This window comes from Nicrophorus vespilloides, unplaced genomic scaffold, assembly GCF_001412225.1.
Source record: "Nicrophorus vespilloides isolate i.1.1-1 unplaced genomic scaffold, Nicve_v1.0, whole genome shotgun sequence".
Classification (NCBI taxonomy): domain Eukaryota; kingdom Metazoa; phylum Arthropoda; class Insecta; order Coleoptera; family Silphidae; genus Nicrophorus; species Nicrophorus vespilloides.
This window is the reverse complement of record NW_017099509.1, coordinates 45,569-62,502: the sequence shown is the minus strand read 5'-3', so window position 1 is coordinate 62,502 and position 16,934 is coordinate 45,569. Positions and strand designations below refer to the sequence as shown.

The following is a 16,934-nucleotide window of genomic DNA, read 5'->3' as shown; positions in this document are numbered from 1 at the left end:
TGCATATGCAATTTTGTACGCGGAAAAAAAAAAGTTGTTGAAAATTTCAAAATGGCATACGACGCGTCATTTTTGAAATGGGAAATGTAAATCGAATTTGCGGCACAACTTAATAATAATACAGACGATGGGAATTACGGCAATTAGATAGATGAGGTTAAATACTGTGTTAATGCACTAACCTTTTTAATTGCGGCGGCGGATGAATGGATAATGTTGAATTTTCTTGGGAGACGCAGGTCGACGATGGTTCGCGCCACGCACAAAAATGACTGCGTGCATTTCGCATGGTGATCCGATCGGGAGATGCGTCTCGGCCAATCAGCGCCACGCATTTATAAACGCAGGTGTTCAACAAACTGCAACAAAAAAAAAGAGAATTCTAGAAAAACAAAACACAAACGAAGCGAGATAAAACTTGCAGCTGTGAATAAATTATAAACGTATTCTGATAAGAAATAAAAAGTACATTAGATTTATAAATAAAAAAAAACAGAATTATAGAAAAACATAACCCAATGCACAAACAAAAAAAGAGATAAAATTTGCAGCTGCGAATAAATTATAAACATATTCCGATAAGAAATAGAAATTACATTAGATTTATAAATCATAATGCATTTTATTATTAAAATTTTTAAATAATTTTGTGTAATTTCATAGGAAGTCATGAGAAAACAATATAATACGAAATATTATTATTATATAGCCACCTTTCTGCCTTCAGTCTCGAACACGCCACTTTCGTATTGGTTTTTTCTTGAGTTAATGAATTAATTTGAATGATGGAAAATAAGTAATTAAATGTTAATTATAAAAATTCAATTCGGTTTCGATTTTTTAATTGTTAAGTTTAACGAAAGCGCATGCGAAGAAGAAGAAGAATTGACAATAACAAATAAAAAAGAAGCGTCGTTTCGCCATTTTGAATTGCGTCGCATTTTACAACCGAATTTACGGCTTAATTAATAATAAATTTCGTATGATACAACGCAAAACTTCACGACATAGAAATAATGATCTACTCACGGCTCAATTGCAATCGTATTGGATTGATGGAATTCGCGTCGATTCACTTGATTTCTCTTGATTCACACAACTTTTTTCGAACTTTCAAAAACTCGAACTCACGTGATAATAATTGAACTGCGACTGAGCGAGTCCACCTTGCGGCTTACCCACGCCAGCGCATTAGAACGTACCAACTGATTCAAATTAAAAAAATAATATTGAAGCGACATCTGCCGGTGTAATTTTAAATCATTGAACTAATTTAAAATTCTTCAATAGATTGACGATTGTCGATACGCCAGGATTCGGTGATGCCGTCAATTGCGAGGACAGTTGGAAGGTGTGCACGAATTACATCGATGAGCAGTTCCGGCAGTATTTCACCGACGAGAGCGGTTTGAACCGGAGGAACATTCAGGACAACAGGGTGCACTGTTGCCTCTACTTTGTACCACCGTGGGGTCACAGGTGTGTTAAATCTTTGTATATTTTGAATTGTTGTTATTATGAATTGTTGTTGTTGTTACAGTTTGCGGCAGATGGATCTGGAGTTGATGAAACGTTTACATCGCAAGGTGAACATCGTGGTGGTCATCGCCAAGGCTGATACTTTAACAGCATCCGAAGTTCAAAGATTGAAGCGAAACATACTGGACGACATCAGAGAAAACGATATACAGGTTCAATAGATGATGATGATTGTATTCATGGTAATGAAATTGTATTTGTGATGTTTGCAGATGTACGAGTTCCCCGAGTGCGGAAGCGACGAAGACGAGGATTTCAAGGAGCAAGATAGGGAGATGAAGGCGAGCATCCCGTTCGCCGTCGTCGGAAGCAACACGACGCTGGAGGTGGCCGGGAAGAAGGTCAGAGGACGGCAGTATCCGTGGGGAGTGGTGGACGTGGAAAACCCGAAGCACAGCGATTTCATCAAGCTGCGGACGATGCTCATCTCGACGCACATGCAAGATCTGAAGGACGTCACCGAGGACGTGCACTACGAGAACTTCAGGGCGCAGTGCATCTCGCAGATATCGCAGCACGCGTTCCGCGAACGAGGGTAACTACTACTAGCATCCACCGCTAGATGATCTAAAACGTTAATTACGTTCTTACTTGTTGCCTAGGAAACTGAAGCGCGATTCGACGCCGTACGAGGCGGACATCTCGGAGACGGACAGGCTGCTCTTCGAGAAAGACGAAGAGGTACGTGTTGTCATAACAAGTAACCATAGCAACCAATATCATTGTTGTTATTGTTGTTGCAGATACGCAGGATGCAGGATATGCTCAGGCAGATGCAGGAGAAGCTGAAGGATTCGGCGCAGGACAACAAGAAACACGACAGTATTATCGATGTGTAGTTAGTTTTTCTTTCTTTTTTTTCGCTGTAAATAACAATAAGGCGATGCGAAATCAGGAGTGCGAATCATATAATCAAAAACAAATGAAGAAGGAAACTAGGACGCAACCAATTATACACATCCTCTTTCTCCCCCTATATTTTTGGTTCTTCTTCCATTATATTTACAATTATTTATATATATGTATAGCATTGTAGACAATTGATTGAGGACGAAGAATATGAAGCAGAAGAAGCAGTTCCCAAAATAGAATTCAAAAAGACGAGAAGAAAGAACAAACCATTTATTATAATAATTATTATTATTAAAGTAATTCTATTAATTTATATGTTATTGAATTTAATAAAGAAAATATTGAACCGAAAATTGATCTGTTAAAAAAAAACTTGATTTTAACGTCCTTTAGTGTGCGCAAATCAACATCATCATCATCTTACTTAATCTGCCCACAATGCATGTAACATTATTTCTCTTTCAGCAGACGAAGCAAAATGTTAACGATAATATTGAAGTGTTTGTAAAAGGGGAAGAAAAACGATAATAAGGGTGAAAGAAGGTAAAGAAAGGATGACAGCAGCAGCAGCAGCAGCTGCTCAGATTTCGTCGTAGGCCTCCGCCGTGGAAACCATCGTCGGATTGCATCCGTTGAGGAGAAACACGAATCCGTCCTTGACGAGACCGGGAAGACCGACCCAGAACTCGACGTGCGGCACGATCTCGCGACCGCGCGCCCCCCGCAGGAAGTACGAGATGCAACCGCCGCCCACCAGGTACACCAACGAGAACACGAACAACATTATCACCAGTTTGCTGCCGACGCTCAAGCTCTGCTCCACTTTGAATTTGCAAGCGCTCTTCGTGAACAGATGCAAATGCTGAAACAGACAGATTCGATTAATTGTTTTCATTCTCTCTCATTCATAATCCTCCTCATTCAACCCATTTGATTATTGCATTTAAATCCTATTTATAGCCATTGGTTAATATTAATGAAACTCACTAAGTATGACGAGTCTCTAATCAAGGTCGTCTAAGCAACAATGTGAATTGTTTATTAATATTTTGTTGCTATCTCAAAAAAACATTCCACTGACCCTTTCATCTCTAACCTAAATTGATTGCAATGATGAATTTGCAAGATTCAGCAATAGACTAATAGTAATTTGGTTAAATTGCTTCAATTGAAAATGTTGAAATGCACTCACATGCTGTTGATCATCGATACTGTGGATCACCAGTTCGTTCTCCTTCGATTCAGGTGTGCAAATCATTGTGATCACAGTTGTACTGCAAATGAGATCATTATACCGTCTGCATCGACAAACTGCAGACAACAACAACAACTTACACTTTGATCTTTTTTTCATTGTTGAACTCGTAGGTGATCTGCGTCAGGCCGTTCGGATCGTCGCTGAACACGGAGTCTTTCGAATGACCGACGATGAAAGTCTGGTTGTCGCTGGTCCGCAGGCAAGCCTACAAGAAACAAAAAGAGAATCAAATTGATTTGGATCACGGTGAGCTGCTGAACGTACGGCAATTGTTTGTCCGAAACAGGCATCCGTTCCGGTCTTATTTGGTTGGGCGATCTCGAATTTAGTATCGACGCATCCGTGATAATAGTACACCAGATCGTGTTTCTCTGCCGAGAGGAACTTGTCGTCGGGCAGCAGCATCGTCGTCAGGTCCATGATGATGCCGTCCTCCGTTTCGCACCTGCAGCTGGAGACGCGCTTGCAGACGGCGTCATCGTCGAGTAGGCTGAAAACGGAATTAGCGAGCAGCGACAAGTACACCAGCACCACCGCGTTCGCCATCACTCATCACTTCCTTCTTCGCAAATGGTTGTGAAAATAATCCAACGTAAAAAAAATAATTATAAACGAAAACAAAATCGTAGGTTAAGTTAACAACGACCTTGACTTTGACAGCTGACTGGAGGAGACGTCGTTATTAACAATGATGGTCGGCAACACGACTTGCGCGGAAACGAGGAAACATGCATAAACAATGAACGGAATTGTGGGAAAAATGAAAAATAAATAATGACGATGAAATCTTTTCGATTAATCTGTTTCCATGTAGTCTGGTCTCTTTCGCAGCACGCATATGCCGTCGAGGGTCGGACCGAAGGCCTCGTACTGCTCGGTGGCCAATTCCGCACGTTCACCGCACGCCAAGAGGACGGGCGTGGTGTGCGTGTGAATGCCGACGATCGTCTTCGGGGTGCCGGCTTTTCCTACGACGTCGACCGCTTGACCGACCCGGACGGGCACGGAGACGTGCTCCAGGTTCTCGTCGAGGGTGATCAACCATCTGGGAGTCATGCCAGCGGCGAGCGAGTACAGCAGGTAATGGTGCTGACCCAAGATGAAGGCGTGCGGATCCAGCAACGATATCATAGGAATCAGAAGCGCTGCAAAATATTCACCGATTGATATGTTTCACAATTTAAAAATTAAACGACGACTGTACCAGCAATTGAGCAGTAATCCAATAAGAGTCGATCGGTATGCAGGGGACTCAGACTGAGAGTGCCTTTGCCAAGATGGGTGAGACCTTGAGATATCCGCACCATGAAGAGTTCGGCCGCATTCCTCGCATGGTACACGGCCAACTGTCGCAGTGTAGCCGCCAGTCTGGCGTTGTTGGTGCCAGCTCCGACGATGCCCAAGGCGAAGATCGCATTGCAGGCTACCTTCTCGTCCGAATCGTGCGAGTATTTAGTCAACACCTCGATCACTGGTAGATGCGGCTTCGACACCGAGTTCATGGCTATGGCCAGCGGAACGGCGCGACGCACCGCCGGATCACCGTAACGCCCGACGCTTCCCAAGATCTTCGAGCACATCTCCGTGCCCATATCCTCACCCAACGAAACACATCCCAATCCTTAAATATAAGCATGGAAATATTACGAATTACGAAAAACTGAGCGCGACTCACCCAAAACAGGAATGGCTTGAGCTAAACCCGAATCGATTTCGTTCTTTTTCCTCTCGCTTTTGATCGACGACGCATCCAATTTAGACTCTTCGTCTTTAAGCAGATTGACGCGATCGCCGATGTTGCTGAGCATTTCTTGGATTATGAACACGTCGCCGGTACCTGAAATTGAAATTAATTTAATACAAAATTTGCTGTATCTATGTATATGTCATTCATTCAGCACACCTGTGTACGCGCACAGATGCAAAAGGCTCTTGAAGATGGCGTTGTGCGGCTCCTCGAAGACTTCGACCGCTTCGCAGGTGGCGTCGATCGCATCCTTCCTTCCCAAATACAAGAAACCGAGACCGAGAACGGCCAAGACCATGTGCGTCGATTTCATCTGCTCGTTCTCCCTCCAATCCACCAGCTTCGTGAGGATGGCGTTCGAGGCTTCCGCATTGCAAGTGTTTGCGCAAACCAATCCGATGGCGAGGCAAGCGGTCGCAAAGTTTTCAGCGGTGGTCGCGTTCTCTACGGCGACGATGAGCAGTGATGTCACGTCCTGTCTGTCCGTCCCGACGTACGCCAAACCGAGACCGAGCACTGCCGAATTTCTGATGGCGCTCGACTTGTCCGAGATGAAATCGGCGAGCAAAGCGAGTGCCGGATCGCACTCGTTCCTCACCCTGCAATTGACGATGCCCAAAGCCAACAGCGCCCCGGATTTGATCTAAAAGAAATAATAATTTAAACACTTATTGCTTTGAATTCAAAGCAATTACCAATTCATCGTTGGAATAGAGGTACTTGTCGATCGGAGTTAAACCTCCGTCGACGTCCCACAGATGCACTAAACCCAAGGAGGCGGTGGCGCTCAACATTCCGTTCTCCTTGTTCCTGTAGATCCAGCGATTGCCGGAATCACCGGACACCAGTTTGTCGTTGCCGAAGCCGGCGTTCACGAAACCGTTGACGAAGGAGGAAGCCAAATTCTGCCGCGCGCTGTCTATGTTTTCGGCGAGAATCGATGGTCTCATCGGGGTAGGTTCCAGCCACACCTTGTACACGTCCTCGGGCGATTTCGGATCCATGATATCCAACTGGAAATGAGAAAACAAATTATAATGTAATCTTAATTATAATAATGCGAACATACCTCACGCGCCAACGTCAGGAATTGGGAACTAAGGTTGCCGTTGTTCATGATGTTCATCAGCTCGTCGCGATCCTCCAGATCGTCGGGCAACGTCACGTTCAGCAGATGTCTTCCGCATATAAACGCTAACTGTCTGAGCAGTGCACCATCCTTGCTCGTTCTGAAGATGTCCTCGATGACGTTCCTCTTGTTCAGATGGATGGCGATGATCGCGGCCCGAATGTACTCCTCGTACTTGAAATACTGCTCACCGATCAGTTTGTAGATCTTCTCGCACTCAATTTCGTCCACGTACTTGGCGCACGAGGTCAGGTACATGCAGACGCGCTGGTAGATGCCGGCGTTCAGATACTTCTCCAGCTTCTCCAGGTGATCGATCTCCATGAGGAAGTCGCACGCCTGTATCTCGCCGTGATGCTCGCAATCGAACCGGACGCAATCCTCGATCAGATTCTCTAGCTTCTCCTCGGATTTCTGGCAACGGAGCAGCTGCTCCACGATCTGCGTCTCGATGTGATGAACGTACTCGTGGCCCCAATCGCCGATGTTCTGCATCGTGCCCAGCATGCAGTACCTGAAGAAAGTAAGAGGAGTTTTTATTCGAATAAAGTCGAAGAGAATACAACATACTTGAGACTTTCCAATGGGGTTTCCGTTCCGCCCATCGGGCACATCGCCAGCACGGAGATGATGTCCGCGCACTGCTTCTTCACGGCCACATTCACCATCTTCCCGTGGGCCTCCTTCAGAGTCTCGTAGTAGGGCGCCAGGTACTTGAGCGGTTTCGGAACGGAAGTCATGGACGTCGTAGAGGTTCGAATCAGAAACTTGAGCATCTCCAGCGCAGGATGCACCAGGTGCGGATCAGCTCCCTAACAAACAAATAACATAAACAATATATCAATCGAATTATAAACTGAAACAACTCACAACAATCTTGTCTATTAAAGTTTTCAGCTCATCCTGCAACTCCTTATCCTCCTCGGACTGCAATTCAAAATCGACATTACACATACACGCACATATCATCGTATTTTCGAACTCACCAACTCTTCCGTTTTCTCTACCTTCCTGGGAAGGACGTCCACGGTGGCCATCGTTCAAAGTCTTTTGCAATTCGCAAAGAAGAATTCAAAATGAGTTGCGACTTTTCCGTGACGACGCTCGCAGAATGACCAACCTGACGAAAATAAACACTTATTATAAACACATTATTACAATTGATGAGCAATTTGTTTATGAAATATAATATATTTGCATTGAGAGAGAGAGAGGGCGCGCGTGTGGTGGAATTAATTGTGCCGTTGCTCTTCGATCCTAATCCTAACGGTCAAGCGAAAGTGTTTTGATGGTCGTATTAAAAGAGGTGGTAATCGTCAACATCAACGTTAATAATTGATGATTTTTGATGATGATTTGTTTAAATGTTGCTGTTGGCTGCTGCTGCCAACCGTCGCCCGATCTGACGTTTAGAAATCCCCGCCACTGCTGCTGCTGGTGACTTTCAGCTGTCTCCGGGTGGCAGCACCTGGTCTCGATGAATCAGTTTGTCAAGTTTGCAGTCGGAGCGCGGTCGGTGTGCCAGTTTTGCGAGTCCGTTACCGTTCCTTCGAACATCATCATCATCATCTTATAGGTGGTCTCTCTCTCCGTGTTTAAAAACATTACACACATACACACACATCTTGTACGTCTTCTCTCATTCACTCGCACCCGTTCGCATCCATCCATCTCGGTGTGCCAGTGCGAGAGAGAGAGAGAAAGAGAGCCGCGACTCTCATTGCGCGCCGTTCGTTCGTTCGTGTGTGTGTGTGTGTGTGCGTATGTGCTTGTGTGAGTGAGTGCATATTTTTTCTTCGACACCCCAGATTTTGCGTCTCCGTTGCGCCATAACCATTCTCTATCCACTTCTGTTCCTCTCCGCGCGGCGGGTCGATACGCAGATCTTCGACCCTTTTAGGGGGTGTCGACGTCGTCATCACCCTTTCGAGTGTGCTGTGTATGTGTGTGTGTGTTACTCTGCACAGAGATAGAGAGTAGCAGTAGAAGATCTTGAACAGTCAGCTGCGACAGCGGCAGAATTGTGAGTAGCAGTAGTAGTAGTAGCAGCAGCAGTCTCACAACACACTGCAATTGCAGCAGCAAAACCGATCCAAAAGACAAGACCTTCCCTACGGCAAGAATCGATCCTCGGGGAACGACGGAGAGAAAAAAAAAGAGCACTCTCGATGATCTTTCATTAATGCTCATAGCTGGCTGCAGTATGCAGACGATTGAGAAGAGAAGAGAGAGAGAGAGAGCATATCTGTCTAGTGTGCGAGAGCGTAAAGGGGGGAAGATGGGAAAATCGCGAAACAACACTTTGACAAGTCTCCTCGAAAAGCAAAATGGCTGAGTGAGGTCGTTCGTGTGTGTACGTACGTATGTATGTATGTGTGGTATGCTCACGATGAGGTCCCGTTCCGACGATCGATTCTCATTCTGCCCTCCTTCGCAGCGAATTTCCATCGAGCTTCTCGGCCTCTCCGTTCAACCCCTTCGGAAAATGGGGGGGAAATGGAGAGTGGAGGGAGAATCAATGGCCGATTGATTTTCACGTGGGTCTGCCACATCTCTCTCTCTTTCTCTCTCATTATTTCCTCCGTCAATCCATCCATCCATGCTAAAGGGGGGATCGATTCTTGCCGCCACCTGTCTCTCTCTCTCGCTCTCACACATACACACACATAGATTTTCTTTGTTCTCTCCGCATAGGGGAAAGAAAACAAACATCCGCCCCGATCCTTCGCGAACTTTGACATTCCTCGCAATCCTCCATCTCTCTCTCTCCATTAATCATCCATCATCGACGTTGCCTTATCAAAATAAATATTACAATTATTATTATTACTTTTTTTAAAAAATTACATTTACCCATGATATTTGAATTACGACGTCGATAGCCGAGCAAAGTTCGCTTCAATTCCCGATCCTCCAAAAATAATCGCTCGTTCGCAATTTGCATTGTTGTTGTTGTACATGTATGCTCATCATCATCATATGATATATTTTTTTTGTCAGCTGTCAAATTGCTAATTAGGATTCTCGTCCCGTTTCGCAGGTGATGCAATAGGCGTTTCACCCTCGTTCAACTGGGCCCCGGAACTTGGATCATGAAAATGGTGTTATCCCAACGGCAGCGAGAAGAGCTGTAAGTAATAGTGCACAACAAATATCACGATCATTCGCAAAAACAAGTCGACTTCTCCTCTTATTGCAATAGTCAATAAGAAATGGAAGTTCGATTGCAGTTGCTAAGCAATAATAATATATTTGTTGTCACAGCAACAAAAAACAAAGAGTAGCAGTAATAACAACAATAACATCTACGGAGGCGATTATTGACGACGGGTTAACGGCCATAACTTGTTTCTGTCGATCAGTAAAAATAGCACATGAAAGTTATGAACAATCAAAAGTTTCGTTCCCATCAAAGTAATAAGATTAGAGTTTTTGAATAATCATAAATTAATAGTTGCTAAAGTTAGATAATCAGTGAGAACCGCACGAGTATTATTTGTTTTCTCTTCGGCGGCAAGAGTTATGATGATTCATTTTTACTTCTTAGGCAACAGTATAGGTTTATCCTATACTTTCTGGTGGTGCCGTTGCTGTTGTTGTTGTTGCTCAATTTGAACGCGAGCATATCTTGTTGCTACGATCACTTTCATTATTCTTTCCGAAATAGAAACGTGTCTTCTAGGAGGATGAGGCTGCTTTGTTCTTGGATTTTAGACAATTGCTCGATAATTTGCTTCAAAATGAATAGTATCTCCAGATGTTTTCCATTTCCAACTATCAAGATGTTTCGTCAATGTCAAGTTTTCAATGATCTCTGTTCGCCAGACATTCCAATTGGATTCAAAGTTCGATTATGGAATCTCGTTGCTTCATTCGTAATTCCATACCCAAAAGCAAGCAGCAAACGTTTCTTTTCATTCGTGGAATGTTTTGTTCGATCACTTTCGTTCAACCGTTTTGCATACTTCCTAAATCCATTAGTAATTTTGATTTTCACTATTTATCGCAGTTGCTTGTGTAAAATAAAAGCGTTATAAAACAAAATGGTTTGCAATTAAAAAGCAATCTTGATAGTTATCGTTCCCATAGTTATCCTCCTCGTCATTGTCTTCATCCAGATGGATTGCTGAAAGTTTATTGACATTTTCCTTTCTGCAAACGCGCAATTTTCCCTCGGCCATGAAAGAGGAGCTGCTGGCTGGGTTTATTATTATTCGGTATTTCGAAGGAGATGCGCGAAATCCACCTTCCTCCACTTTCTCTCTCCTGTGAAGAAGTAGTGGTAGCAGCAGCAGCAGTCAGTGTACACTATGTCAGTGTTTTTGGCCTCTAACGAGTTCATCATTCTTCTTCCTCCTTCTCTCTATCTCTCTCTCTCTCTTCACCTTCAACTCAAAATCTATACACTCTACCGCTCTCTTTCCTCTACATACAATACAATATACATACTAATAATAATTTCATTTTTTTCGGGGTCGCAATTAGAAAGTCGCACCCCTCTCTTTCTCTCCTCTCCTCTCCCTAAACGAGCACCGCTCAAATATAGCAAACGAAAATGTACAATTAAATTGACTATTAATCGATGAACTCGTCGTAATCTACCGATTATCAATTATTGTTATTCGCGAGTTGTCATTATTCGATGAACCGAACGAAAATATTAAGTGGAGCAACGAGACGACCTCTAATTATAGTGTGACGTTTCCGATAAAGTAGTCAATGCCATTCATTGGTCGATACGTCTTTTGTTTTGCTCTTTTTCTCTCTCTCTCTCTCTGTCTTTGCGCTTGAATTCGCCGCTCCATTTTTTCTCTCTCTCTCTTTGCACGTCGTGCATATTAGAAACACCATCATCATCGATTTGCATTTGCTCCACGTTTGATAATTTTAGAGGTTCTACAATGTTGGGCATCAGTGCGAAATGTGGGTGGTGTTTCGTGCCACGAATACGCGCACAGCCTTGGCATTGACGATGACGACGACGCTGCTGCTGACGTCAACGGGCGACGCCGACGTCGGTCGATACAGCGGCACGCGAACATCGCGCGCGCGCATCCTAGACAACAGCCGAAATTAAAAAACTGCGTGTTATGTAATTATGGTTTGGCGGGGACCCGGACATTCGATAATTGGAAAAAAACAAGTTGTAAACTGATAATAATTAGGACAGAGAACCTTCGGTTGCGAATGCGAACTTCGACTCTTTCGATCTGCTCAAGATGACATCTCAATGGCACTTTTGACGTGACTCACATTACATAAACTCATTACATAAACAAAAGCGAGAAAATTGCGTGGGTTTAACGACATTGCCATGACGACCGATCGGCTGGTACACCACCATCGGCGTAGCTACCACCGTTGCTGTGTCATTGAAATTATTAATGGGATCGATTGCGGATCTACATTATTCATAGTCTCCGCGGCGACAACGGGGCTTCCAATAATATATATATAGAAAGAGAGCGGCGGGTCGCATTGCTCCAAGAACAACAAAGTCATCGCCGGGAGCGGACGAACCCCACCAAGGGTTGGGTCCAATTAATTAGCAGATACGCCCCTCTAGGCGCTCCTGCGTCACGCGTGGGCGTTCGGTAATAATCCATTCTCCGATTTTTATTCACCTCTCACGATTCGCGGCAACACCTGTCGTCCTCCTCCTCCGTCCAATATTAGGGCTCGGCTCTGCAACAACAAAATAGCTTAAGCAAAGACTATTCATTCGTCCGTCCATCTGTTCGTTCGATAGCGAAAGTGAAAGGGTGTTGTTGTTGTTTGCTTAATTTGCCATCGGCCGTTATTCGTTGCTCGTGTTTCTTCATAGGTCGTCGCTTCACCCACCGTGCGCACCCAGATCGTGTTCTTCCTCCGATCGACATTTAAATTTCTTTCACTTTCGCCGCCTCTTCTAATCTCCTCCGATATTCCAAGGTCTCTCTCTTACTCGATATATAACATTCTTCATGCACCAGTTTTAATTAGCACCCGAAATGAGACGCGCCATGGGAGGTGGGTGGAGACAGGAAACCCCAACGACTTGGACTTCCGCCATTATATATTCCGGAAGCGCATATAGAATTATTCTCAGGAATTCAAAGTCCAAAAAGCTGCTTAGGTGCACAAAACTAATTATTCGATGATCCTTGATTTGCAAATGAATCTGAAATTGAACCCAAGATCAATTGATGTTACGAAATTGATTAAATTGTTAATTAACCAAATTATTATTAGATTATACTGCACATTTTTGTAGACGTACAGATTGTAAGCCAGCAAGCAAACATAATATTGCAGCTCAAATAATTGAATCAAATTTTGAAGTATTTAAAAATAGCAGTTGACTAATAAAACAAACGCACAATCTACTCTTCTCTAGTGTCTCATAATGAACATCTTTCGAATACGCGCTCTGGCTAAACAAACAAATACTCTGAAATATTATAAATAGCGATTGGCTCATGAACTTCGTAACTTGCTTTGCAACAAACAAAAAAAACAAACAAACTCAAAAACACACACCTGTAGCACACACACACGGTTATTTGTGGCGCATTCATCATCGATTCAGGAACTCGATTTCATTTCGAGTGTTTTCAACTTGTTCGTTTCTTCTAAAACTCTTCTCAATGACATTTCCATATGCAAAGTACACGCGTGTTTGTCACATATATTTGCACTTTTTCCTTCCACAATGACATCACGACGATGATTCATGCCCGTACAGCTCGAATTAGATGTATGTCAGGACGAAATAAACTATTGCATAATTTGATTATTTCGCACGCACGTCGCATACTGATTAATGATCGTAGATCGATTTGATTCGAGTGGTCGAGAAGAGCGGCAATGGAATAATTGATTATTAATTGATTGCGTGTCTGTCTTTGCGGTTTGCAGTAACAAAGCCATCGCTGATTACCTGAGCAGCAATGGTTACATGGATGCTCTGGAAGCGTTCAAGAAGGAGGCTGATATGCCGGGAGAGGTGGAGAGGAAGTTCGGAGGACTTTTAGAGAAGAAATGGACTTCGGTGATACGGCTGCAGAAGAAGGTGATGGAGTTGGAGTCGAAGCTTAACGAGGCGGAGAAAGAGTACATAGATGGGGCGCCAACGAGGCCCAACCGCAATCCGCTGGAGTGGATCCCAAGACCGCCGGAGAGGCACAGTCTTTCAGGTAACGTTATAAGTCGAGTGGGACTGGATGGATGGATGTAGTAACATTGTAACAACATTGATTTGCAGGTCATAGGGCTCCTGTAACGCGGGTCATTTTCCATCCGGTCTTCAATCTTATGGTTTCGTCGAGCGAGGATGCGACCATCAAGGTGTGGGATTTCGAGGCCGGCGAATACGAACGCACGATGAAGGGCCACACCGACTCCATACAGGACATCGCGTTCGACGCTCAGGGCAAGCTGCTCGCCTCCTGCAGCGCCGACATGTCCATCAAGCTGTGGGATTTCCAGACGTACGAGTGTATACGTACTATGCTCGGCCACGACCACAACGTGTCCAGCGTGGCGTTCCTGCCGGCCGGAGACTTTGTCGTCTCATCCAGCCGCGATAAGACCATCAAGATGTGGGAGGTGGCGAATGGGTATTGCGTGAAGACGTTCACCGGTCACAGAGATTGGGTGCGCATGGTGAGATCCTCGGCGGACGGCAGTCTTTTGGCCACCTGCTCCAACGATCAGACGGTGCGCGTCTGGGCTGTCTCTTCGAAGGAGTGCAGACAGGAGCTGCGAGGTCACGACCACGTCGTCGAGTGCGTCGCCTGGGCCCCGGAGTCGGCCTCGCATCCCATCAACGAGGGAGCAGGTGCCGACAACAGGAAGGGCGCTCACATGGGTCCCTTCCTGGCCTCCGGTTCCAGAGATAAGAACATTAGGTGCGTCTGCAAACTAAAACCTACAACAAATGTATGCTGACTTTTCATATTATTTTTTCTTTTTTTACAGAATATGGGACGTCGGAGCAGGCGTCTGCCTGATCACCCTGATCGGTCACGACAATTGGGTGAGGGGCTGCGTTTTCCATCCAGGAGGTAAATTCCTGGTCTCCGCCAGCGACGACAAAACGCTCAGAGTTTGGGATCTGCGCAACAAACGTTGCCAGAAAACTTTGGAAGCACACAAACACTTCTGCACCTCAGTTGGTAAGCATAATAATTTTCAATTCTCATTATACTTTGTGCCAAAGAGATTGCCTCGAGTGGTGGTATGACCTGCAGCCCAAAAAATGTATTAATTAGCGAAATGAAAATTGATTTGTGTGTGCGTGTGTGTGTGTTTCAGATTTTCACAAATCACATCCGTTTGTGATTTCCGGAAGCGTAGATCAGTCGGTGAAAGTATGGGAGTGCCGCTAAGAAGGTGGTCGCCGTTGGGGGAGGAGAAGGAGGCGCGGCGGTAGCTGGAGGAGGAGGAGGAGGAAGGAGAAAGCAAACGGAAGAAGTGGCGGTGAGGAGAGGTGGTGATGATGATGATGATGATTATGAAAAAAGGAGAGGAAGATGTTGAAGAAGAGGGCCGAAAGTGCGTTGAAGAAGAGAGCCGAAGAAGAGGAGGAGGGACAGAGCTGTGCATAGTTTTCCTTTATTTTTTAATTATTATTTTATTTTAAAAATCCATTGTTTTTTTACTCTCTCTCTCTCTTCCTTCGTTTGTTTGTTTTTCTCCGATCTGTGTGTTTATAGGAAAATTTACGAATCGAATGGTTGTTGTGGTGGTGGCAAATACCACATTCGAACGAGAAAAGTGGAAAACCGTTAGTTTTCTACACCCCACGCCCTGGAGGCTTGGACACTATTCGCCTCGCTCTCGATGTTGTTGCCCCCCTTATTTATTTGAAGAAACGATCAAGTTTCTCTTAGACGGTTTTAAAATTAAGAAGAAACGAAAGGCAGCACTCAAATGTGCGTTTTTTCGGGACCTCGTTCCAAACATACATATATATGTATATATGCTGTATATTTCTTTTGTTTCCGATAATCAATTTTTTTTTCTCTCTTTTGTTTTTTTTAACCTACATATATATATATAAATATACGTTAATTAAATGTAATATGCACATATAATATGAAATTAATAATAATAAATGAGTGTGTGTGTACGTGTGTATTGCGAATCGTGTCCAAGTCAGCGCCTACTACTACTACTCCACCTATTTATATAATGTCTACTGTAATCTCTTGGTAATAATGAAAACCAATCAATGCTATTTGAGAAGAATGTATATGAATATGTGGAAGAGGGAGGAATCGATCGATTGATTGTTTAGGAGGGGAGGGATACGTTTATTATTTACTTGTGACTTTGATTTTTGTACACATCGCATTACTCAAATTATAAAATTATATATTTAAGCACACCCTTAATTATTATTATTGCTTTTTTTCTCTGTCTCTCTCTTTCTGTGGATGCTGCAGGACCATCTTTCAAGCGAATTATTATTTATTTACTTAATTTGTGGTCGTCATCGTCACCGCCACCGTTAAAAGTCTTCGAACACCGCCTCCCAAATCACCGCCGCCGTCGCCGCCGCCTCCCCCACCGTCACCTCTATTATACTTATTAGTAATACTACAACTGTTGCCGTTATAGTCGATGAAACAGGATTGGCGGATGGCTGGATACTGTAGCACCGCCCTCCGTCGCATCCACATTTAATAGGGGGTGTGGTTTAATTGCGACCACTTCCCCATTCGCTGATATTTATATATATATATATTATATGAAAAAAAAAAGAAGAAAAGAAGTCTATGATTATAATAGCGTATTATACATATACATTAATGAAAACGTTTAATATTTAAAGAAGAAAAAAACAACAATAATAATAATAATAGTTGAGATATACGAGAAGAAGTAAGTTAATTATTATTAATAATAATAATCGAAGAAGATGAAGAATAAGATAGAGACGATGTCGATAATAATGAAATGTTATATATATATATATGTAACATAGACAAGGTTTCATTGAAAACTCTCTGAATTGCTCTTCAATCTAAGTAACCAAAACGCATATATTTAATGGATCGCTTGTTCAATGTAGTTATAATAATTCTCTCCAGTAAGCGTATTATCTATATAGACCGGATTAGACTCGATTCTTGATCTTGAGCTCAAAGCAAAGACAACTTTGTAGTTTTAGCCCGGAGGAGGTAGACGCAGCGTTATTAAATGCTAAATGGATTAATGATGATGATGATGAGGATAAAGTAAATATGATTGCACCGAATCTCCGAAACGCTTTTCTGCAGGAATCTCCAATACTCGCGACCTGCAACCCCCAACCCTCATCCCACACTATAAAAAGCACAGACACACTACAATCAATCTCGCAGCAGCAGCAGCAGGTACAAATCTCAGTTTCCGTTCAGATTCTTCTCGCCAACGTCAACTCT

The 16,934-nt window shown here is 43.7% G+C and overlaps 4 protein-coding genes across 5 annotated transcripts; 2 read left to right on the top strand and 2 right to left on the bottom strand.

The window, feature by feature from the left end:
• Positions 1-1,276: 1,276 nt before the first annotated feature.
• LOC108564593 (septin-4) lies at positions 1,277-2,458 on the top strand (the record flags this gene model as incomplete). The annotated part of the gene is made up of 5 exons (XM_017923690.1): positions 1,277-1,479; positions 1,541-1,691; positions 1,752-2,074; positions 2,142-2,220; positions 2,283-2,458. Coding segments are annotated over 5 exons (852 nt in total), but the record flags the coding sequence as incomplete, so codon positions are not given.
• Positions 2,393-4,304, bottom strand: LOC108564602. The gene is made up of 4 exons (XM_017923703.1): positions 3,914-4,304; positions 3,727-3,854; positions 3,584-3,665; positions 2,393-3,253 (listed from the first exon to the last, which is right to left on the bottom strand). The coding sequence occupies exons 1-4, from the start codon at positions 4,193-4,195 to the stop codon at positions 2,972-2,974; spliced, it is 774 nt and encodes a 257-aa protein (XP_017779192.1). The 5' UTR covers positions 4,196-4,304; the 3' UTR covers positions 2,393-2,971.
• A 120-nt stretch (positions 4,305-4,424) lies between these two features.
• Positions 4,425-7,688, bottom strand: LOC108564600 (26S proteasome non-ATPase regulatory subunit 2-like). Its single transcript, XM_017923700.1, has 9 exons — positions 7,512-7,688; positions 7,396-7,452; positions 7,096-7,337; positions 6,466-7,039; positions 6,092-6,409; positions 5,553-6,039; positions 5,325-5,486; positions 4,854-5,270; positions 4,425-4,794 (listed from the first exon to the last, which is right to left on the bottom strand). The coding sequence occupies exons 1-9, from the start codon at positions 7,560-7,562 to the stop codon at positions 4,445-4,447; spliced, it is 2,658 nt and encodes an 885-aa protein (XP_017779189.1). The 5' UTR covers positions 7,563-7,688; the 3' UTR covers positions 4,425-4,444.
• A 279-nt stretch (positions 7,689-7,967) lies between these two features.
• Positions 7,968-15,017, top strand: LOC108564601 (lissencephaly-1 homolog). Of its 2 annotated transcripts, none has more exons than XM_017923702.1 (6): positions 7,968-8,302; positions 9,566-9,655; positions 13,423-13,700; positions 13,769-14,414; positions 14,485-14,681; positions 14,821-15,017. In XM_017923702.1, exons 2-6 carry the CDS (start codon positions 9,618-9,620, stop codon positions 14,892-14,894), a joined length of 1,233 nt encoding a protein of 410 aa, XP_017779191.1. In that variant the 5' UTR covers positions 7,968-8,302; positions 9,566-9,617; the 3' UTR covers positions 14,895-15,017. The 2 variants fall into 2 exon arrangements, with proteins under 2 accessions (XP_017779191.1, XP_017779190.1); XM_017923701.1 differs by having other exon boundaries at positions 7,970-8,548.
• Positions 15,018-16,934: the final 1,917 nt, after the last annotated feature.

Excerpts from the sequence above, each read along its gene's own strand:
- LOC108564602 (XM_017923703.1), bottom strand. The coding sequence starts at position 4,195 with ATGGCGAACGCGGTGGTGCTGGTGTACTTGTCGCTGCTCGCTAATTCC. Across the intron at positions 3,855-3,913 it reads GTTTCGGACAAACAATTGCC|GCTTGCCTGCGGACCAGCGA; the intron begins GTACGTTCAGCA and ends TGTTTCTTGTAG. Across the intron at positions 3,666-3,726 it reads AATGAAAAAAAGATCAAAGT|TACAACTGTGATCACAATGA; the intron begins GTAAGTTGTTGT and ends TCTCATTTGCAG.
- LOC108564600 (XM_017923700.1), bottom strand. The coding sequence starts at position 7,562 with ATGGCCACCGTGGACGTCCTTCCCAGGAAGGTAGAGAAAACGGAAGAG. Across the intron at positions 7,338-7,395 it reads CTTTAATAGACAAGATTGTT|GGAGCTGATCCGCACCTGGT; the intron begins GTGAGTTGTTTC and ends TTTGTTTGTTAG. Across the intron at positions 4,795-4,853 it reads GGATTACTGCTCAATTGCTG|CGCTTCTGATTCCTATGATA; the intron begins GTACAGTCGTCG and ends AATATTTTGCAG.
- LOC108564601 (XM_017923702.1), top strand. The coding sequence starts at position 9,618 with ATGAAAATGGTGTTATCCCAACGGCAGCGAGAAGAGCT. Across the intron at positions 13,701-13,768 it reads GGAGAGGCACAGTCTTTCAG|GTCATAGGGCTCCTGTAACG; the intron begins GTAACGTTATAA and ends ATTGATTTGCAG. Across the intron at positions 14,682-14,820 it reads ACACTTCTGCACCTCAGTTG|ATTTTCACAAATCACATCCG; the intron begins GTAAGCATAATA and ends TGTGTGTTTCAG.